The sequence below is a fragment of the Halichoerus grypus genome, chromosome 5 (assembly GCF_964656455.1).
Source record: "Halichoerus grypus chromosome 5, mHalGry1.hap1.1, whole genome shotgun sequence".
Taxonomy (NCBI): domain Eukaryota; kingdom Metazoa; phylum Chordata; class Mammalia; order Carnivora; family Phocidae; genus Halichoerus; species Halichoerus grypus.
In genome coordinates, this window is record NC_135716.1 from 34,425,604 (window position 1) to 34,449,076 (window position 23,473).

The 23,473-nt window shown below is 43.5% G+C and overlaps 1 protein-coding gene across 6 annotated transcripts in view; it reads left to right on the forward strand.

Annotated features, from left to right (window-relative positions):
* Positions 1 to 22,458: 22,458 nt before the first annotated feature.
* The window catches only part of UBR5 (ubiquitin protein ligase E3 component n-recognin 5), a 136,874-nt gene continuing 135,859 nt past the window's right edge, over positions 22,459 to 23,473 (forward strand). For all 6 annotated transcript variants that reach the window (XR_013447754.1, XR_013447755.1, XM_078072160.1 and 3 more), the window contains exon 1: positions 22,459 to 22,566. Coding sequence is in view for 4 of the 6 variants with exons in the window: in XM_078072160.1 (XP_077928286.1) it covers positions 22,505 to 22,566 (62 nt within the window). In the remaining 2 variants the exon portion in view is untranslated. The remainder of the gene's footprint in view (positions 22,567 to 23,473) is intronic.

Genomic DNA, 23,473 nt, shown 5'->3' on the forward strand with positions numbered 1-23,473 from the left:
GCAGGTAACCCGAATGAGAAAAGCAGGAGAAAGGGATTGATGAGAGCTGGTGTAAGCAACAGGAAGTGGTTAAGTCCAGCCACTAACAAGAATGCCTTCCAAAAAAAAAGAACAGAGTGCCTGTTAGTGGCCACTGATACTAATTTCATGCCCAGCTGCATTTTAGATTTTTTTTTAACTCTCACTTTTTCTCTTTTTTAAGATTTTATTTATTTATTTGAGAGAGAATGAAAAAAAGAACACAGAGGGAGAGGGAGAAGCAGACCCCCCACTGAGCAGGGAGCCCAATGCGGGGCTCGATCCCAGGACCCTGGGATCATGACCTGAGCCAAAGGCAGATGCTTAACCTACTGAGCCACCCAGGCACCCCTTAACTTTCACTTTTAATGGCCACTTTATTAACCAAAAACATATGCATGATTTTATGAATAACTAAAAGGTATATTAATTACAAGTAGTTGCCTAAAGTTGTGTTTTGTAATATAGCACAATATCTACCCCCCACACTTCAACGAATAACTGATACACTATTTTGTCATTGTATTTTATTGTCATATGATGAAAAGAAGGTATGGGAGGAACAGTATTCTGTTTGTTGAGAGAAAGTTGAGAAAATATTAAGTTGAAGGAAGAAATGAAAAGAACGAGCAAAGTAAGAATTCTGGGAGGCACTAGGTAAAGGCCTTTGAAATTTTTATTTTTTTTTTATTTTTTTTTATTTTTATTTTTTTTAAAAATTTTATTTATTTGACAGAGAGAGCACAAGCAGACGGAGAGAGAGGGAGAAGCAGGTTCCCTGCTGAGCAAGGAGCCTGATGTGCGACTCGATCCCAGGACCCTGGGATCATGACCTGGGCCGAAGGCAGCCGCTCAACCGACTGAGCCACCCAGGCGTCCCAGGCCTTTGAAATTTTTAATCACTAACTTGAAAAATACAGTTTTCTAGATTGTAGGCACATAGGGTGCTCAAAAGTAAGTTCAATTATATACCATGACTTTTTAAATACTGCTTTATACCCTGCAGAGGGTCATAAAATATTTCTGTGTGCTTCTGAGGAAATCTTGAGAGGTTCTTCTCTGATCATTGGTGAGAAATTAATTTTAAATGACTTCTGAATCCCTTTGAGAAAAAGTTGTGTCTATTCTTTCCCACAGCTTAATTGCATTAGAACATTAGCACAGAGATTTTTGGCAGAACAAAAATCTAGGGTATTTTGACTATTTAAGTGTTGAAAGTTTTAGGGAGAGGTTTCGTTTAGTCTGCCAAACTCTGGCTAAAACAAAACAAATAGGCCAGCGGTATAAATTTAGGCAACAGTTACATGTCTTTTTTCATGAAATCCATTGCAAGTAGATAACTGTATAAGAAAATTATGGGGTCGCCTGGATGGTTTAGTCGGTTAAGCATCTGCCTTCAGCTCAGGTCATGATTCTAGGGTCCTGGGAAAGAGCCCCACATTGGGCTCCCCGCTCAGTGGGGAGTCTGCTCCTGCCCCTCCCCTGGCTTGTGCTCTGCTCTCTCTCACTCACTCTCTCTCTCAAATAAATAAATAAATAAATAAAATCTTTTTAAAAAAATTACGAAGTTGTAGTAGTGAAAAGAAATTAAAAACTTTCTGAAATGCATCAGACCCAAAGGCTCAGAAAGAGCTCTGCTTCTTGGTTCAAGCAAATGATAACCAAAAGGTATAGAACTTAATTCCCTTATATTTTGAAGAGCTATTGAAGCTGCTGAAGATTAAGGATATTGAAACAATTAGAATTTCAGAGGCTGTCTTGTGATCTTATGTGGTTTGAAGCAGGATGTGATGAGGAGGTAATTTTTCACTTAAAGGAAATAGGCAGGAATGTCTAGAAAGAAAATTTAGGATAATTGCGAATTGACAATTTGTATAATTCATGGATTAATTATTAATATTGAGGGTAAAAATACTTGATAGTGAAACCTAACTAGATGAAAATGAAATTTACCCATAGTAGGGGACTTTCGTTTTTGACATTTTATCTCTTGCGTGCACTTAAATAAGAGTTTTACCTTAAGTATTGAGTTTTTGAGGAATTATTTTAGGGAGTAAGCGAGGATAGGAATAAAAGGTTAAAGCAGTGTCAAAATCAAATGCTTACATGAGCCAAGCAGTGGACATAGTAATGAGGGTGGCCCAGAGTGAGAACAAGGGGGACGGTGGAAATGGGGACCAACTGGGAGGATGCATTCCATCTGAAGGGGGCAACCATTGACATGTGGGAATCTGGGTGAGGGGGCTCTTCAAGAATTTTTAAGTGATTTTGGATATCTGGATTTTATGTGACATTTCTTGGTATTTAATTCAGTAAACATTTCAATTTTTAAAAATCCTCTGAGTCAAATAAAAATCATGTACTGTCTGGATTTAGCTTGCAGACCATCCCTAGATTTCCAGAATATGGTTGACATTGATATTAATTGAGCACCTATTTCATGCCAGTTAATAGACATAAGTTTATTTATATCTCAAGTAACACAGTGCATTAGGTACAATCAACTCTATAACACAATGAAGAAATTGAGGTTTATAGAGATTAGCATATTATCTTTTTAAGATTTTATTTATTTATATTTATTGAGAGAGAGAGAGTGTGCATGTGTGCGAGGGAGAGAGAGAGAGAGAGAGAGAGAGAGAATGAGCATAAGGGAGGGGTAGAGGAATAGGAAGAAGGAGACTCCCCGCTAAGCAGGAAGCTCAACTCAGAGCTCCATCCCAGGACCCTGGGATCATGACCTGAGCAGAAGGCTGTGATCCTGACCTGAGCAGAAGGCAAATGCTTAACCGACTGAGCCACCCAGGTGCCCAAGACTACCATATTATTGATAATCACTTCCCTGGGTAGCAAAACGTTTAATAAGAAACAAAAAAATCAAGTGATAAACAGACCACAAATGACCTAGCATAGAACAGTTGCTTAACAATGATGGGGGAAATCAAGGATGAGACTGGTATATTTCACAAAACACACTTATGACTGTATGAATAAGATAATGTTTTTGTTTAGCCTTCCTTAGGCAATTTAAACTTGGAAGGGGCTCTCTACATTTGTGGGCTCGATTTCCATCTCAGAATACTCAGTTTTACTGAGACGGCTCCATGCTCTTTCTCTGATTATGATCCTGTTTTCTGCATTTCCACTCGCAGTAGAAGAGAGGGGAGTGGAACCCCCGAAATAATGTGTAGTTATGAGAGGAGTCTCTTCTCTCAGGGCATTTGAATACAAAGTTCCAGAAGAAGAGGTTTTCAGGACCTATGGCTGAGTTGGTGCTACAATAGAAATACAGTAGACATGCTCTAACCATATCATTGCTTTAAGGATTAGAATTCTTCTTTGTACTCTCTGAATTTAATTTTTAAAAATTTTTTTCTTTTTCTTGTACTCTCTGAATTTTAAACATATTTTAAAATCAGAAATAAATGTTATTTTTTTATGTTTAATTGATACAGAAAACAGCATACAGCACATGTAAACACCATAAAGAAACAACTTTCCTGGACAACTTGGCCACTAAATATTCATTTATCCCCACTTTAACCCCTGAGCTCCAATGTCTGTGTCTATATTTAGGCCTTTCAGCCTCCCTGGAATTCCATGACCTTGGTCTCTTTGAAGACCCACTCTGAATACATTGTTTCTTCTCATCTTGGGCCTGGACTTGTCCATGATCACTGGCCAGTGTGGGTAGGGGATTCCTTCCAGATCTGCCCTGGTGCAATTGCCTTTCTCCTCTCTGAGAACACTATTTTCTTCTCTCCTGGTTTAGGAGTCATTCATTCAATTTCTTTCTCTTTTTTTTTAAGATTTTATTTATTATAGAGAGAGAGAGGGAGAGCACAAGCTGGGGGGAGGGGTAGGGGGAGAGAGAGAAAGAGAGAATCTCAAGCAGACTCTGCACTGAGGGCAGAGCCCCACGTGGGGCTTGATCTCACAACCCTGAGATCACGACCTGAACTGAAACCAAGAGTTCCATGCTTAACCGACTGAGCCACCCAGACGCCCCCATTCAATTTCCATTATTATCCTGGTTACCCTTAAGTCTCTAGTTAAGCATGTGTCATTTGACACAGGTTAAGTTAATCCACATTGCCACATCTGTACCCTCTCTCAAACCAGACTAGGACTGCAGAGTGACTTTGTCCTTCTAAACATACTTTTTTGTAGTCCCTTCCATAAGGTCCTCTTGGCGGGGAGCTCTCTCTTATGCCTGAAAATGTCTCTATTTCATTGTTTCTCTACCATGGTAAGTTGGCAGTTATTTTCTCTCGGCGCTTTGAAAATATTATTCCATGAGTTTCTAGTTTCTCCTGTTGCTTTTACTGTCAGCCTAAGTGTTGCTCTTGTGTGGGTAACCTGTTCTCTCGCTCTCACTCTCTTTGGTGTTGTGATGTTGTGAAATTTCCTGCGACAAGTCAAGGTGTGAATGTAATTGTTATTTATTCTGCTTGGGACTTGGTGTGAATATTGAATTTTCTATTAATCTCACCTTCAGGCTTTTATCAGGAGAGCCCATGTGCAACCCGGGCTGAAGGTATGCTTTTCAGAGGTATCTGCGGGAGTGAGTGTGTGTGTGTGTTTGCTTCTGCTAGAGGGCTAGGAGAATCATTGGCCTAGAACCACATTATGTGTTAATATCTTAGCTTGAAGATTTGTAAATCACAGAAGTAGAATACACTGGAGCCCTGAACTCTTGTGAGGGTTAACCCATGGCGACAAATAACCAGCTCTGACTCTTTTTTATTTCCACCAGGAGCCTGGACTGAAACAGACATGCTTCCTTGTGGTCTCCCTAGGAAGGTGGGTGGATAGTTTCTAGTTCTTCCCCTCCTCAAGGACGTAACCCTTCAAGGGGTGTAGCTGCAGGCCCGGCTCTCAGTTCCAACTCTCTGCCCACTCTACTGTCCCCTTGTGGCCAGAAAACCCCGAGTGCCCTGATGACCTGGATGGGGGCAGACACCACTGTCCAAACTGCTGTGGTTGCAACCCTGGCCCTCGTCTCGCCAGTTTTCAGTCCCATCTTTCATTTGGACCTTTGTATTTCGCTTGCTTTCTTAGGAGCTCAACTACACATTTAAAGGGATGTTTGTTGTGTTTTATCTAGCATTTAAAGGAGTTTGTGGGGGTGCCTGGGTGGCTCAGTCCGTTAAGTGTTTACCTTCGACTTGGGTCATGATCCCGGGGTCCTGGGATCCAGCCCCACATCAGGGAGGGGCCTGCTTCTCCTTCTCCCCTGACCCCTGCTTGTGCTCTCTGTCAATTAAAAAGGAAGGAAGGAAGGAGTTTGTGGAGGGAAGGGTTTTATGCTCTGACCCCCTGAAAGTTCTGGAAATGGAAGTCCACGTGGTTCCTCTACACTTCCTTTCTTTTTTTTTTTTTCTCTTCCTCCATTGGAGCTCTCAGACCAGACAAAGACTCCTGCGTCCAGAATGTGGACAGGAGTTCGACTTGGTGTATCATTCTTCTTACACAATAAATCCCACCCCAGTCTCTGGGATTAAATATTTTATTGCGACAGTTCATTAGAGAGCACAGGAAGCTACCCAGGAGAGAAGCTTCCATGGAAAGACCCCAGGTCTTCTCTTTTTATTCTGATTTTTGCAGACTCATTGAGAATGGAAAAAAACAAATCTTTTTTTAAATTCAAATGATGCCCATTAAGGTAACATCTCATCCACATCTTTGAGATTCCCAGCAGCTGGGGAGGCAACCCCTTTAATCAGGCGGCATGCTAAAATGAATGGGAGGGCCTAGTTCACCAAGCAGCTCTGATTCACTTTCCATTTATTTGGAATGAAATTCACTGTAACAGCCTGATAGTCTTGTTTGTTAGAGAGGATTTTTGTTGTTGTTGTTCAGGTCAAGAAACAGTGCCTTAGGGTACGTTCCTTTCATGTAGATTGATTGGAATGATGCAGGTGATCAGTAAAGGAATGGGAGGGGAGGGGGGAGATTAGGAGCTTTGAATTTGTAAAGTGAGAATCAGAGTTAAGGAGGAGGGAAATGCTGGAGACTTTCTGTGAAGGGGATGGAAAGGAGACAGGTTGAAACCTTAGGAGGAGCAAGCTTTCGGCTGGTGTACTGGTTAGAGGTCTGCCTGAAGTCAGATGGCCCTCTCAAAAGAGGCGATTTAATAAAATGCAATGAAGGGACTATGTAGAAAAACCAACAAGTGTTGGTGAAGCACCTGGGGGAGAGAAGCCCCCAGGTTCTCAGCCCCAGTCTGAAGAGGAAAGGAAAGGGAACAGTGACTGGAACCTGGGGAGAGCCATAGCTGTAGGAGACAGCTGAGCCTGTCAGTCGGGAATGCGCATTCCTCTGAAACCTTGACCTTACAGGGAGGGAGCTGGGGGTGGGGGCATAAATACGGATCATTCTCTATCCTCCAACGCTTTGATCTCCCCTAGCGTCACCATTGACTTAAGACAAATAGAGGCCAGAGGGCAAGGGAGCCCCATTGATGCAGCCAACAGAAGTCAGCCCCTGAGGCCCAGAGCGCTGCGGAGGGTGTGGGGCATCCGGAGAGGCAGACAGACCAGGGCAAACACAGAAAGCAACAGCACCCTCTGACTACCTTCCTTTCATTTTTTCTAATCTTGCTTTTTCACAGCTTCTAATGGCTTTTCATGTCAAAATAGTACCTAAATAATTGTGAAAAGGTACCACTTTTGGAGACCCCTCTTCAGGGGGTGGAAATGCTGTTTTCCTGTTCCCCACTTGCCCTTCCGAGCTACACTTGTTCAGGGAAAGGTGACAAAAATCAAGCCCATCCATTAAGGCGGGCACGTGATGTAATGGGCACTGGGTGTTATACACAACTAATGAATCATTGAACACAACATCAAAAACTAATGATGTACTATATGTTGGCTAATTGAATTTAAAAAAAAAAATCGGGGCGCCTGGGTGGCTCACTCGTTAAGCGTCTGCCTTTGGCTCAAGTCATGATCCCGGGGTCCTGGGATTGAGCCCCGCATCGGGCTCCCTGCTCAGCGGGAAGCCTGCTTCTCCCTCTCCCACTCCCCCTGCTTGTGTTCCCTCTCTCGCTATCTCTCTCTCTGTCAAATAAATAAATAAAATCTTTAAAAAAAAAAAAATCAAGCCCATCCCCTGGCAGGTTTTCAGGATCTCCTAGCAGTCAGAATGGCACAGAACAAAGGCAGCGGGGGTGAGTTACCCTCCTCTGGAGGAAAATATCAGGGCAAATCTAGAACTCCACCAACCTTGTCATTTCCCCAGTGGAAATGACAGTCTCCCCAGTCTCCCTGGGCCACCAGGTCTGGTCTACCCTCTCCAGTTTAGCCTCTTGTGTCTTCATTGGGTAGCTATAGAAAAAGAGTAAAAAAAAGGAGAAGAAAGAAGTGAAGAAAAGATAGCACGTGGCCTTGTCCTCTTCTTCTCTTAGTCATTGAAATGAGACGCCGCTGATTTTCCTAATGCATGGGTCCGTGAGCACTTGAACCCGGTCAAGGGAGGGCTCCAGAGCCAACCTTGAATCATTTGTTGATTCAATAACCATGGCCTCTAATATTATTCTCAGCATCTGATGATGACATTACTCATAATGATTGCTATCTTTGTGTGCGAACAGGGCTTGTAGACCAAGGCTAGGCTCATGTTTCTTTTTAGGCTGCGCATACAAAATCTATTTTCTAGTCTGTAGGAACAGCCACTAATTGAAGCATGTGGTGCCATTTGTGAGCCTGCTTTTTTTGCCCTGTGACAGGTGACTTCCCTTCTGTAAAACTAGTCACGCCGTCTCTGTTGACAAAATACGAGGTTGGTCTTTCTGCCCCTGTCACTTCTCAGCTAATCATAAATATGATGTCCCAATTCTGGTAACAGTGCAAACCACGTAGGCTCTGCCCACAGTAACCAGGGCAGCGTCCTACACATAGGTGCTCAAAACCATCTGTTGAATGAATAAATGAATGTTCTTGAGAATTGCATTTATGACTCCAAGGTGAAAGGGTATAATAATAATACAGCTGGGAATCTAAAAGCAATATTGGGATAATTAATAACAGTGTCTACCTACAGGGGTTGTTGAAGATTAAATGAACTAATATATGTGAAAATAAAACTTTAAAGCCCTTAACACATGTTAAGTATTGCCATTATATATATTGTCGATAACTAGTCTCTCTAGAAAGAAAATAAGATTGACACTCAGAAGATACTTCCCCCCCCTTCACAGTCCTCAATTGTGTGACCTTGGAAAGTTGCTCACAGTTGCTCTCTGAGACTTGTTCTTCTCATCTGTAAGGTGGGGATATTAATATTGTTATTTTCCTTCCATATGAAACTCTGAGGATTGTTGAGAAATGCTTTGAAAGCTGTAAAGCCCAATGTAAACATTGATTTTTGTTTGTTTGTCTGGGTGATTAGTACACTGTGATCTAGTGGACAGAATGTCGATGGGATACACATATTACTCCAGAATGACAATAAATGTGAAAATGTACACAGTTCAAAAAGTGTATCCATCTGGGGCCAAGACCATATGGTTGTTGAAGCGGTGGGCCGCAGGGCACCTGGGTGGCTCAGTCGTTGGGCGTCTGCCTTCGGCTCAGGTCATGATCCCAGGGTCCTGGGATCGAGCCCCGCATGGGGCTCCCTGCTCAGCGGGGAGCCTGCTTCTCCCTCTGCCTGCGCCTCTCCCTGTTTGTGCTCTCTCTCTCTCTCTGACAAATAAATAAATAAAATCTTTAAAAGAAAGAAAGAAACTGTGGGCCGCTCAAGCAAGGGTGGACGCCACGGCCTCACTGCCAAAGTGGATGTGCCAGCCGCCAGACTGCCGGAATTCAACCTGTGGGAAACTCTTCCTCATGGTATCAGGAAACCACTCTCCCATCCAGCTCTTTCCATGACTTCTAATGGATAGCAAAGTGAGAAATTTGCATTCCCTGATGGTTTAAGGGTAACGACACTGGACAGAGAATCAGAAGCTGGGTTCAAGACCCAATTGTACTTTCTGGCTGTGTGATCACAGACAAGTCATTTATCATTGCTTAGCTGGAAAAGGAGAATAATGAAATCTATTGCATAGGACTGTTAGGAGGCTAAAATAAGTTTGTATGTGTAATGTCATTGTGTAGACTGCAAAGCACTGAACAAATGGAAGTATTAGTATTCTTCCCAGACACCGAGGAAGATGTTACTGAGCAGTAAAATTTCCTCACACGTAAATAGCAGAAGTGGAGAGGAAAAAAAGCAAAAGGACTGGATAATTCACAAACTGGAATAACCAGCTCCTGAATCATATAGACTTGGCTAGGCTGGGTCCAATATAGAGCCCTGGTAGCAACTTCAGTGGCGGGAACATGGGACTTATGAGGAAAAGCCAAAGAGACGAGACAGATTGGAGGGAACCTGATGATTTCCAAGTACAGGCCAAGTAGGCAGCTGGGCCCCATTCCACAGAAAACAGAGCTTGTAGACGGCCGGGATGAGGACCTGTTGGGTCAGTCGATGGGAGTTTTCCGTACGTGCAATGGAACGATGGGGCAGGCCAAAGCCAGCGCCACAGCTGTTGTGACCGGGATATGTACTCGGCCAGACTGCCCCTTCCAGACCTAGCTTGGGGGGAAGAGACTGTCATAGAGTTTAATCATGTTCTTGTTTTTGTTTTAAAGATTTATTTATTTGAGAGAGAGAGAGAGAGAGAGCACCAGTGGGGTTAGGGGCAGAGGGAGAGGGAGAAGCAGGCTCCCCACCGAGCAGGGAGCCCGATGTGGGGCTCGATCCCAGGACTCCAGGATCATGACCTGAGCAAAAGGCAGCCACTTAACCGACTGAGCCACCCAGGTGCCCCGAGTTTAATCATGTTGAGCAAAGATGGGCCGACCCCCAAGACTGAAAGGTTAATCCTTGTGAGATGGAACCTAAAGGGGCCCAAGGGACAGGAACCTTGTTTGAGCAGGTAGCTCAGCCCCAGACCTAAACTGTACTTTAATTCCTACATTGGTTATGTGGGACAATTGACTACAGACTTTCATAACCTTAAATACAAAACAAAATTTGGAGAGAGTCGTCATTCATTCATGCATGCACCCATGCATTCATTTTTTTTTTTTTTTTTTACCCATTGAGCCAATACTGGTGACCGTTACTCATGGGCAGAAAACGCAGGTGAACACGAAAGAGTCATTTCCATGAGGGGGTGCCCTCGCTGCCTACAGAAGGGTGCTAAGGCCACAAATAACAGGGACAGTAGATGGTGGGAGGAGAAGTGCGAAGAGTGAATCTTGGAGGTTCAGGGGAGGGAGCAATCTCACCTGACAGTGGAGATGAGGGTACCATCTGGGAGAAAGTGGCATTTGGGACTTTGGACTGGGGCTGAGAACCTGGGGGCTTCTCTCCAGACAGCTGTTCAGGGGCTATGTAAGAACAGACAGCTGTTCAGGGGCTATGTAAGAGTCATCTTGGGAGGCAAGATGGTCTGGAGTGGGCCTTGGAATCTGTATTTTTAACAATAGTTAAAAATACAGAGTCCCTTCATTACATTTTATTAAATCACCTCTTTTGAGAGGGCCATCTGACTTCAGGCAGACCTCTAACCAGTATACCACCTGTTCCCTTTCCTTGGCCAGGGACTGAGGATGGGCCGCGTTGGGCAGGATATTTGTGGCAGTGGCTACAGCATGAATTTTTGAGTGGAAGTGAGTACTTGATTTTTTTACTCATGGGTTTTATTGACTGTGTCTTTACTCAAAGTGTAAATAACTTTGTTAAGACTAGTGATTGTGCGTTACATCTCTTTTATGACTATGCTGCTTCTACCCAGTGATCCGTACATATCCAGAACTCATGTCCCTTCTTTCCACAGTTTCTCCTCGGAGACTCCTCTAACAAAATCCTTCCCTGAGGCTTTTATCTGTCATTCTTGTGTTCAAATCATATCCCCTTTGCGAGACCACCTTCCCCCTTTTTTTTCCTGGGGAGAAAGGATTCAACTGCTTTCTAACGCCTGTTTATAAAGCTGAACCACACGCAACTGTTGTTTCTGTAGGTCAAAAATGGTCAAATACTGACAATTTTATATGGTTCAACCTAATGTATTCTCTTCCACTGAATTGGCACTCACTTGGTCCCACTTTATAGTACTTCCCATTATTAGAGTTTAAGTTACCTTGTTTCTTTCTTTCTTGGCTTTCCCTGTGTCTCCCACCCCTACTCCCACCAAATATAAGTACCAAGAGAGTAAGAAAGATACTGTCTTATCTTCACTGTATCCATAGCTCCTAGCAACTGTAGGTCCTTGATATTTGTTTAACGACAAATAAATACCCCAGGGTTTGGGCATTAAACAGATTTTTTTTTTTAAGATTTTATTTATTTACTTGTCAGAGAGAGAGAGAGAGAAAGAAAGAGGAAGGGAGAGAGGCAGGCAGAGGGAGAAGCAGACTCCCCGCTGAGCAGGGAACCAGACATGGAACTCAATCCCAGGACCCTGGGATCATGACCTCAGCTGAAGGCAGACACTTAACCGACTGAGCCACCCAGGGATCCCAGGCATTAAACAGATTTTATCTAGCTGTGGGATTGGGTGAGTCTTTCCAGGTCTCACTGAGCTCCAAAAGCTAAGTTGTGGGATATACGAGGTCAGTGGTTCCCAAAGCTGGCTGCTCACCAGAATGGCCTTGGGAGAGTGTTAAAAATACAGATTCCAAGGCCCACTCCAGACCAAGGGAATCACAGTAGTGGGGAGGGGCCCAGAAACCTCAGGTATCTTTGCCTCCCAAGATGACTCTTACATAGCCCCTGAACAACTGTCTGCCTGCACTTGGGTACCGCCAGACCCCAGAGAGTCACGGAGAGAGGCCTGCATCTGCCTTGCTCACTGCCCAGTTCCCGGCACGTTGCACAACGTCTAACGCGCGGCAGACAGCAACAATCAATTGTTGAAGGCATGTTGGAGGGCTTTCCTGTTTCTGAGGGGCATCTTAAGCTGCCAAGGCCCATTAGGTTAGCTGAAAGTGGTCTTACGTGGATTGACCCTGAGAGTTTTTGAAGGTCTCCTTGGGCTCCCAAACTCAAGATGCTCGTATATTTGTGATATTTGTTTAACGCCATGTAACACACCACATGTCATTGGTCAGTCGCACCTCTCTGAGCCTTAGATTCCTCTGTGAAATAAGGGTATTGGGTTAAAAAAAGACCACTAGGGTCCAATAGGACTTTACCTTGCTTTCCTTAATGACTGTCCTACTTACTAACTGTGTGACTTTGGGCAAGTGACTTACCTCTTGCTAAAGCATCTGTAGCCCCATTCTCTCAGCCCTCACTGCAGGATTGTAAGCACCACCCCCTCACTACCCCCCTCTCCCCCTGCCCCAGCAGAAACCTTGCCCATTCCATGGCAGCTATCCATAATACTTAGTGCTTGGCATGTACTCGTCAGTCAGGAAATCATTCTTCGGATGAATGATAGAGACTTTTAAAAAATGCAACAAGTAGGTAGAAGCTAGCTTACTTAGTTAGAAATTGTATATATCATCCTGAACTCATGGCACTCCTAGTGGAATTAAGATATATTAAGATATAATGATTAAAGTGTAAAGTCAGTGGTTTTTAGTATTTCACAGAGTTGCACAACCATCACCACTATCTAATTCCAGAACATTTCCACCACCCCCCCCCCGCAATAACCCATGTCCATTAGCTGTCATTTTCCCTTTACTCCCCCAGCCCCTGGCAAACACTAATCTACTTTCTGTCTTTATGGTTTGCCTCTTCTGGATGCGTCGTATGAATAGAAATGTACTATATTTTTGGCCTTTTGTGTCTGGCTTCTTTCACTTACTGTAATGTTTTCAAGGTTCATTCTTGCTGTGGCATGCATCAGTGTTCCACCCCTTTTTATGGTAAATAATATTCCACTATATTGATATACCACATTGAATGTATCCATTTATCAGTTGAGAGACATTTGGGTTGTTTCCACTTTTTCTCAATTAGGAATAACAGTACTATGACCATTTGTGTACAAGTTTTTATGAGGACCTAAGTTTTCAGTTCTCTTGGGTATACACCTAGGAGTAGTCTTATGACTACCACTCTGACTTTTTGAGTAACTGTCAAAACTGTCAAAAAACTGTTATCCAAAGTAGCTGCTCCGTTTTGCAATCCCATCAATGGTGTCTGAGGGTTTCAGTTTCTCCCCATCCTCTCCGATGTTCCTGTTGTCTGTCTTATTTTCACTGTCCCAGTAGATGAGAAGTGCTATCTCTTTGCGGGTTTGATTTGCATTTCTCTAATGACAAAAGATGTTGAGCATCTTTTCATGTGCTTATTGGCCATTTGTATATTTTCTTTGGAGAAATGTTACTGAAATCCTTGGCCTATTTTTTTCCTCAAGATTTTAAAACTTTGATTTGGCAGTGTGGTGTATGGTTTATCTGGCTCTGGAGGCTTGACTTCATTTAAGACAACTCAGTACTCTCAGATAGTCTTTTTCTACTAATCTGAGCTTTAATTGTTCACCTTCAAAATCTTTATTTTCCTATATAGGCCAGACTGCGCTCTTTGATGGAGCAATCAGGAGTAAAACACTCTGCCTTTTGTGGGCTGCTTGTTAACATTTCTACACCTTCACAAACCAGTGCTTTACCTTTTCTTATTCATCTTCTTTCATAAACGTTAGCTCATCATCAGCCTTTTCTGCCCCCCCTTCACCTATTTCTAAATTGGATTTTTGTCTTTTGATTGTTGAGTTGTAAGAGTTTTTCATATAATCTAGATGCTGGCCTCATATCAGATACATGATTTGCAAACACTATCTCCCATTCCATGGATTGCCCTCCTACTTTCTTGCTTGGTGTCCTTTGAAGCATAAAAGTGTTAAATTTTGATGAAGTCCAGTTTATCTATGTTTAATAATTGTTTGCATTTTTGTCCCTAAGAAACAATTGCCTTATCTGAGGTTACGAAGATTCACTCCTATCTTTTTTTCTAAGACTCTTAAGTCTTTAGCTCTTACATTTGGGTCTATGATCCATTTTGAGTTAGTATATCTATATGGTGGGGGCACCTGTCTGGCTCAGTCAGCAGAGCATGCCACTCTTGATCTCAGGGTCCTGAGTTCAAGTCCCACGTAGAGCATAGAGCTTACTTAAAAATAAATAAATAAACACATAAGATTAAAAATAATTTTTTTAAAATTCTATATGGTATGAAGTAGAGCCATCTTTTTTCTTCTAACTTTTTTGTTTTTATTTTTTTGGGGGGGGAGACAAGAGAGAGAAAGAGAGAGAGAAAGAGTGGTGGGAAGGGGCAGAGGGAGAGGGAGAGAGGGAATCTTAGGCAGGCTCCATGCCCAGCGAGGAGCCTGATGTGGGGCTCAGTCTCAGGACCCTGATATCATGACCTGAGCCAGAATCAAGAGTCAGACGCTTATCTGACTGAGCCATCCAGGCGCCCTGAGCCATCTTTCCTTTTATTTATGTATTTATGTATTTATTTATTTATTTAAAGATTTTATTTATTTATTTGTCAGAGAGAGCACAAGCAGGAGGACAGGCAGGCAGGCAGGCAGGCAGAGGGAGAAGCAGGCTCCCTGCTGAACAAGGAGCCTGACGCGGGACTCCATCCCAGGACCCTGGGATCATGACCTGAGCCGAAGGCAGGCACTTAACCAACTGAGCCACCCAGGTGTCCCTCATCTTTCCTTTTAAAAAATCTTTCTCTATAGTGAAATGTAGCACACATATAGAAAAGTGCACAAAATAAAAATGTATAGCGAAATAGATTACCATAACGTGAACATACTGTAACCAATATCCAGGTCAGGAGATAGAACACTGTTAGCATTCCAGAAGATCCCCTTGTGCTGCTTCCCAATCAATATCCTTCCGTCCCCATGAAGTTCCTGCTACCCGTTAAGGTAACCTCCTGTTTGCTTTTCTTAGTTTTACTACCTAAATAAACATCCCCAACCATATGGTTTCACTTTGCTGATTTTTGAAGTTCATATCAGCAGAACTGTACCATCTCTGGCTTTTACTCAACATTATTTTTTTGAGATTCATTCAAGTTTTGCAAGTACCTGTAGCTCATTCATGTTTATTGCTGTATTGTGTTACTTTGCGTGAACATACCATAATATTCTATTTTTGATGGTCACTGGAATTGTTAACAGTTTGGAGCTTTTATAAAGACTGATGTTATGAACATTATTTTTCTTGTCTCTTGGTGCACTGTGCATTCACATGTATTGAGTATATACCTTGGAGTGGAATTATTAGACACGTGTATATTTGACCCATGCAGAGAATGACAAACCTTTTTCCAAGGTGATTATCAGTTTCAGCTCTCACCAGCTGTAAAAAAGAGTCCTTGTTCCACACTCCCCCCTCACCAATACTTTTTATTGTCAGTTTGTTTGATTATAGCCATCTTGGGGGGTGTTTAGTAGTATCTCATTGTGGTTTTAATTTGCTTTCCTCTGATGACTAATGAGGTTGAGCACCTTTTCATATGTTTATTGCTCATTTGTGTATTTCTTTGGAGGAGTGCCTATTCTAGTGTTTAGCCCATTGAAAAAAATTTCGTTCTCTTTTACTTTACTATGTAATTTCTAAGAATTTTACAATATATTCTGGATGTGAGTCCTCTGTCAATAATATGTATTGCAAATATCTTCTTTCATTCTGTGGCTTGTTTTTTCAATCTCTTAATGTTGTCTTTTTGATGAACAGAAATTCTTATTTATAATATAATCTAACGTAATGATCTTTTCTCTTTATGATCAGAACTTATATGTCTAGTTTAGGAAGTCTTCCCCTATCCTAAGGTCACGTATCCTTTTATATTCTTAGAGATTTTATTATTTGCAATTTATTTATTTATTTTTATTTATTTATTTTTTTAAGTAGGCTCCACACCCAGCGTGAAGCCTGATGCAGAGCCCAATGTAGGCTTGAACTCACGACCCTGAGATCAAGAACTAAGCGAGATCAAGAGTTGGATGCTTGGGGTGCCTTGGTGGCTCAGTTGTTGGTCAGCTCAGGTCATGATCCCAGGGTCCTGGGATCCAGCCCCATGTTGAGCTCCCTCCTCAGCGGGGAGTCTGCTTCTCCCTCTTCCTCTGTCCCTACCCCTGCTCCTGCTCTGTCAAATAAATAAATAAAATCTTAAAAAAAAAAAAAGTTGGATGCTTTACTGAGTGAACCATCCAGGTGCCCCTATTATTTGCCTGATACATTCAGATCTACAATCTACCTGGATTTTTGTGTATGATGTGGGTAAGGGTTAAGTTTAATTTCTTAAAATAATGATATCCAATCATCCTGGCACAACTTATTGCAAACGCCTTTCTTTCCCAACTGTCCTGAAATGCCTACGGTGTTAAAGTTGTTGTTTATTAACCTTTGGTCTATGTCTGAGCTGTTTATTATTTCATTGATCTCTTTGTCTCTCCTATACATTTCCGCTGGGGTGGAGGAGCAGTGTCAGAATTTTGATTGAGATGATGCTAAATATATAGATTAGGGAGAATTTACAACTTCACCATATTAGTTGTACTAGCCCACGAGCATGCTACATTCCTCCATTTATTTAGATCATCTTTGACTTCTCTCAAAAATATTTTAAGTTTTCTGTGTAGGAGCACCTGGGTAACTCAGTCAGTTAAGCATCAGACTCTTGATTTTGGCTCAGGTCAGGATCTTAGGGTTGTGAGATTGAGCCCCACATTGGGCTCTGCACTCAGGGTGGAGTCTGCTTGGGATTCTCTCTCTCCCTCTGCCCCTCCCCCTGCTTGCTCTCTCTCTAAAAATAAATAAATAAAATCTTTAAAAAAATAAAGTTTTCTGTGTAGAGGTTTTATACATATTTTATTGAATTTGCTCTTAGATATTAGATGTTTTTAGTTTTTATATTAAGTGGTATTTTAAATATTTCATTTTCTAAATCTTTCTGGTTTTTTGGTTTATAAAAAAAGTTGATTTTTGGTGGACATTAACCCTATTTCTGGTTATTTTGCTAAACTTGCTTACTAATGCTAATTTTGTGTATATTAAAATATGTCTTATGAAAATAATGATGCTTTTATATCTTATTTTCTAAAACCTATACATATCTTTTTTTTTTTCTTAAAGATTTTATTTATTTATTTGTCAGAGAGAGAGCACAGAAGCAGGCTCCCCCACTGAGCAAGAAGCCTGATGTGGAACTCAATTCCAGGACCCTGGGATCATGACCTGAGCTGAAGGCGGGTGCTTAACCGACTGAGCCACCCAGGTGTCCCATAAAACCTACATATCTTTTGAGGGATGAACAATTTTTATTTGGCTCAGATCAGGGGTCTATGAGTCTTGAAGACCTCTCTTCGTTTGTTGGTTTTCTTCTCCGTGTTCTCCTTGGCTTGTTGGAGTGACTCCTCCATGTAGTGAATCTTGGTCTCATTCTACTTCTTGTTCTCCAGGGTGGCTGTCAACATCTGGTACTTCTGGCCAGCCTCATAAGTCAGGTGCCTCAAGTAGACAAACTTACTTGTGGGCTTCAGACACACAAATCTGAGGAGAAATAATCACTTGCTCTTTCTTCTTAAATATCTTGAGGTGCTCTAAAGTGGCCTAGCAATGCTTGATCTTGCAGGGTAGCATGCATCACACATTCTACCTGAAGATGTGCTTGGAGACCCAGAAATGGTAGGGACCATGGGATGAGTTGGTGTCTGTGTGCTTGTGGAAGAATTCCAAAGCCTGGTACCTCTAGTTAATTCTGTAGAAGTTGGCAGAAATGTTGTTATCCTTATAGTACATGACCACCACTTTCCACTACCTGCCTGGTCACTCTGGCCTCCAGGTGACCCTATAGATGGTGTTAACCATTGATTACCAGGACTGTCCCTCTGCTAACTTTGGCAGCTGCTTTGGAAAATTAATCCCCATGCTTTAAAATTGTTTTTCTTGTCTTATTGCACTAGCTGGAACCCTAGTGCAATGTTGAAAAGTTGTGGTGAGAACAGACATTTCTTGTTTCCAGTGTTAGGGGGAAATTTGTCAACATTTTGCCATTGCAAAAGATGTTTTCTGTAGGGTTTTCAGAAATACCTTTTATCAAATTAAAGAAGTCTCCTTCTATTCATAGTTTACTAAGGAATTTTCTTCATGAATAGTTATACAATTTTATAACATTCTTTTTCTTACTCCTTTGGAATGATTTATTTCCTTCTTTCTGGTAATATGGTGAATTACATTTGTTGATTTCCATGTCAAATTATCCAACTTATTTATGATCTATTCTTGCTATATCCTGTTGAATTTGTTTTGCTATTATTTTTTAATAGACTTTATTTTTTAGAGCAGTTTTAGGTTCACAGCAAAATTGAGAGGATGGTACAGAATTTCTCATATACTCGCTACCTCCACCCATGTATAGTCTTGTCCATTATCAACATCCCTTACCAGAGTAGTCTGTTTGTTAAAACTTATGAATCTACACTGACACATCATTATCACCCAGGATTCATAGAGTACATTAGGATTCACTCTAGGTGTTGTAAATTCTATGGGGTTAGACAAATTTATAATGAAGTATCCATCATTAGAGCATCATACAGAATAGTTTTACTACCTTAAAAATTTTTTGTGCTTTGCCTATCCATCCCTCTCTCTACTAACCTCTGGCAAACACTGATCTTTTTACTGTCTCCACAGTTTTGCCTTTTCCAGAATGTCATATAGTTGGAATCATAGAATATGTAGCCTTTCAGATTGGCTTCTTTCACTTAGTAATATGCATTTAATATTCCTCCATATCTTTTCAAGCTTGATAGCTCATTTCTTTTTAGTGCTGAGTAATATCCCATTGCGCAGATATATAACAGTTTACTTATGCATTCACCTACTAAAGGACATCTTGGTTGCCTAAAAGTTTTGGCAACTATGAATAAAGCTTCTATAAACACCCGTGTGCAGATTTTTGTGTGGACATAAATTTTCAAGTCCTTTGGGTAAATATCAAGAAGTGTGATTACTGGATCATATATTAAGAGTTGAGAAACCACCAAACTGTCTTCTAAGAGTGGCCATACCATTTTACATTCCCATTCCTGTTGCTGTACATTTTTGCCAGCATTTGGTGTCAGTGTTTTGGATTTTTAAGCCCCATTGTTTTACGCAGTCAACTTTTATATACCTACATATTTTCTTCCCTTTTCATTCTTCTTCATACCTTTATGCCTCTCTGAGCTTATACTGGGGCATCATTTTCCTTCTGCTTAAAGAATACCCTTTAATATGGGTTGACTGTCAAAAATCTCTCCATTTCTTTTTCTTTCTTTCTCTTTCCTTTTTTTGGGAATGTCTTTTCTTTCATTCTTTGGCCTTAGGAGTATGTTTTACCCACAAGTGGGGAAAGTGTAAAGTGTCAGAGAGCTAACCCAGGAACAATCCTCAACCACTGAGGGATGGAGTTGATGGAATAGATACCTCCAGCTTCCTCCCCACTCATTGAGATAATTCTGAGGTGTGTCCCCCCGACAGTCTGTCAGATGGTCCCCAGTGGGATTGCATTCCAATTGCCCACAGTGTTAAAACATGCATCAGCCCATCTTTCATTAAGCTTCTTCCCATTCCTGTCTCATTTCTCCATTCATTTGTTTTCAAAGGGAGAATGAGTTCAAATTATTAGAAGAGAACCCTCCTTCCTCCAGTCTTTTCTAGGCTTGTATTGTACTTTGATACTTCAAAGAGGTTCTGCTTGAACACCGCTTATCTCCATTCTCTATCTGTATTCCCTCCTCCTCTGTCTTTGTGATGGGCTTGCACAACTCCATGCCTTTATTCTTGTTTTTCTCTGTGTAAAGAGTGACCCACCAAAGTGTTAGGGATCTAGAAGAGGAAAATTCTCCCTAACAAGTCAGCCTGGGACAACAAAAAGCTTGCAATTCCAAAATGGTCATCAAAGACCAAATGTTTAGTTTGAATGGGCTGCCTAGAGTGAGAAGACTGGCCTTCAACCAGGAGAGAAAGTCTCAGGACTTGGAAACTAGGAGTGGATAAATCAAGGAAACAGGGTAGAAACACAATGAAAAGACGAAGAAAAACAGATTTGGAAGAAAGAAGCAATGGATGGGTGTGGTGTGGAGTTTGTTCAGGGGCAAATATAAAATAAGTAAGTTTAAGCTAGATATTCTATTTGCCCTGAACATTCTTGAAAGCTCAGCTTAAATGACTTTTCTTAATTGTCTTGGCTTGAATCACTTCCTCTGTTAACTTCCATAGCACTCTTACTGCATTTATCATATCACATTTTTCCTATGGCTTTGAATAAACTGTTCCTTTTAAATTATTAACTAGATGGCAGCTGTGGTATAGTGGAAAGAGCAGTGTAATCAGAGTTAGATGACCTGGGTTTCAGTCTCAGCTTCAACACTTACCTAAAGTGCTTGAGCCTCAGTGTTCTCATCTATATAATGGGGATTATATTAATTACCCCATAGCATGATTTGGGTATCAAAAGACATAGGTATATCAAGTGGCACATAGTGAGCACTGATGAGCCTTACCTTTTACATTTACATTTACATTTACATTACCTTACATTTGCTGAGCCTACCGAGTGTTATGAACTGTTCCAGGTGCTTGACAAACATTATCTTATTTAGACTTCACCATAACCCTATGTAGATCTGTAATTATGGAATATTTTACAAATGAGAAAAAAGACATTATGATAGGCTAAATAATTTAATCAAGGGCACACAGTTAAGTAGCAGAAACAGGACAGAAATCCAGTTCTGTCTGGCTTTAAAACTAGCAGTGTCCATTGGTCTACCCTGCTTCCCTATGGCTTTGGAGGACTAAATACCAGCCTTGAAATCACTTTTTAGTCTAAACTAATCTGGGCCAATTTTGGAGCTGGTGACCTACAAAACTGTCCCATTATCTGTCTCAAGGGGGTACCTACTCCATCCCGATTTATAAATAAATGTTCATATATTTTGCTCAGAAGAACTTCCTAAGCAAAAGTGTGTGTACATATGTAATGCATTAACAGAAGAAAAGAGATATTTAACATTAAGAACGTTTCCCAGGACCCCTGATTTAACAAACATCCACACAAACTGGAGAAGCAGCTTAGTTTTCACTCTGCCTTGAAAGGGGTACTTGGTTTTTTTGAAGGAGCCATGGAAGCCTTTGAGAAGAAAGCTATGAACTGGTTCCCTGGAAAAAAGGAGTTCCTTAGAAAAAAGATCCATTCAAAAATTTGCCGTTTTGATCCCACTGATCATGAGTTGAAGAACGCCTTTATAGAAGAGATATATCATCTTTCATTTAAAAGTAGTTTAAAAACCCCATGAATCATTTAAATCAGGAAATTAGTGGAAATTTCCACATTTGGTCTTTGTGCGGTTATATGATGGTGTTGCTGGGGACATGGGGATTAAAGAAGTTGCTGCAAAGTCAGCTCTCTGATCCTACTATAGGACCTTCTGGAAAGGTCCTTACATAACTACCTTACTTCTCCAATAAAAGGCTGTGTATTTCTCGCCCCTTAACTGATTTTGCACTTCCACTTTAAATATAACTGCGGATGAAGGGCAAGAAACAACAACAAAAACCCCCTAAAGATCCGCAGAATAATTAGGGCTGCCCCAGGGAAATCAGAGCGAGAAGCGCAGGAGCCCCTCTTCCTTCCCACCTCCCCGGGGACACACACTTAGCCTCCCTCCCAGACTTCTTCCCCGCCCCAGCGGGCTCCCCTCCGCCTCCTCCTTCCCTAACACGTGCTCTCCGGAACACTCACTCGGGAGCTATCCCACCCCCCGGGGGGGCTGGGCTCGGGGCCGAACGGACCAATCCGCACGCGCCTTACAGCGCCGTGGCCCGACAACGTTGAGCCGCCCAATCGAAAGGGCCTTACCGCCCGTTTCCCGGAGCCCCGCCCCCTCGCAGCCGTGCCCCCGCCCGCCGGTCTCCTCCCTCCTTCTCCTCCTCCCGTTCGCCCCTCCCCCGCCGCTCGGGAGCGGAGCCTGCGAGACGGAGAAACTGGGGCAGAAGTGAAGATGGCGGCGGCGGTGCTGGCGGCGGCGGCGGCTTCTCGCCAGTGACGCGCGGTGCGGGCTCATCTCCCTCCCCACCTCCCTAGTCCGGGCCCCGTCCGCCGCCGGGACCACACCGTCCCCGCAGCCCGCCCCTCTCCTCCCTCCCCAGTCGCCCCCTCTCCCGACGCCCGGCCGCCGCTGGCGGCGGCGCGCCCCGGGTCCGGCCGCCGGCCTCGCACTCCTGCGCGCTGTCGCCGGGGGGAGCGGGTGGCGTGTTGATCCGCCCCTGCCCGCCCCGCCGGACCGCCGGGCCGCGGACACACGCCCGGCAGGGAGGCGGCGGCTGCCCCTGCGCATTTGCTTCCCTCCATTTGGGGACTGGGAGGCGGCGGCGGCGGCAGTGGGTTTTGAGGAGGGGAAGGGGGTTCGGGGGGGGTGGGCGAGAGCGGGAGGGGGCCGTCCTCGGGAGGAGGACGAGAAGGAAGCACCATGACGTCCATCCATTTCGTGGTTCACCCGCTGCCGGGCACCGAGGACCAGCTCAATGACAGGTAATAGGGCCGGCGGGCGGGCGGGCGGGCGGGGGGAGGGGCGCCTCCCCGCCCTCCCCTCCCCCATGGGGCCGCGCCGGGGCGGGCGCCCGTGTTTACGCGCCGGCCGGCCAGCGCGGGGGGGGGGTCCTCACTGCCCCCGGCTAGGCCCCTTCCGGGGCAAACTTCTGGTCCCGGGGGTCCGGGGCCGCGGGGGGAGCGCGGTGTAGACGGTGCCCGCGGTGTAGACGGGAAAGCGCGCTGCACCCTCTTTCCTCCCCCCCCCCGTCTCCCTCCGAGGAGCCGCGTTGAACTCGGCGGAGATGGGGGGGGAATCCGGCTCCGGGGGGGGGGGCGGGCTGTAATTACCACCCGGCCCAGGCCCGAGGAATCCATATTAGTCAAAGTTGAATTGAGACAGACAATGCGGATGGGGGATGGTGGAGGTAAAAAGAGAGGGAAGAGGAGAAGCGGGGCGAGGGGCCCCGGGGTAGACCGGGCTGGCCCGGGCCCCCGGGAGCTGTGTCCGGTGGGGTGGTCTGGACCTGCCAAGCCTGGAGATCCCAGGGGAGGGGGAGGCTGATTCCTGGCAGATCGCGTTGGGTGGGGGGGGGGGGGGGAAGCGCCATGATTATTGTTATTATTATTAAATTTGAGCTCCTGCAGTGAGGTTTGCCTGCCCGGGAGGGGATGAATTCAGGCGGGGGTGGGGAAGTGGATTGGATTCCCTTTGCTCTCCTTCCGAAACAGGGCTGGTAAGCTCCTTCTCCCAGCCCTTATGGTGGGAGCTTTTTTGTTTCCTTTTTTATTCTAATGATAGTGTTTTCCTGAGTTGTAATTTGACAGCTGAAAACCGTGCGTAGAGTCAAAGGAAAACTCTTACGTTTGCAGTTCGCAATGCTGCTTTCTTAACAAGCTGTAAATTTCT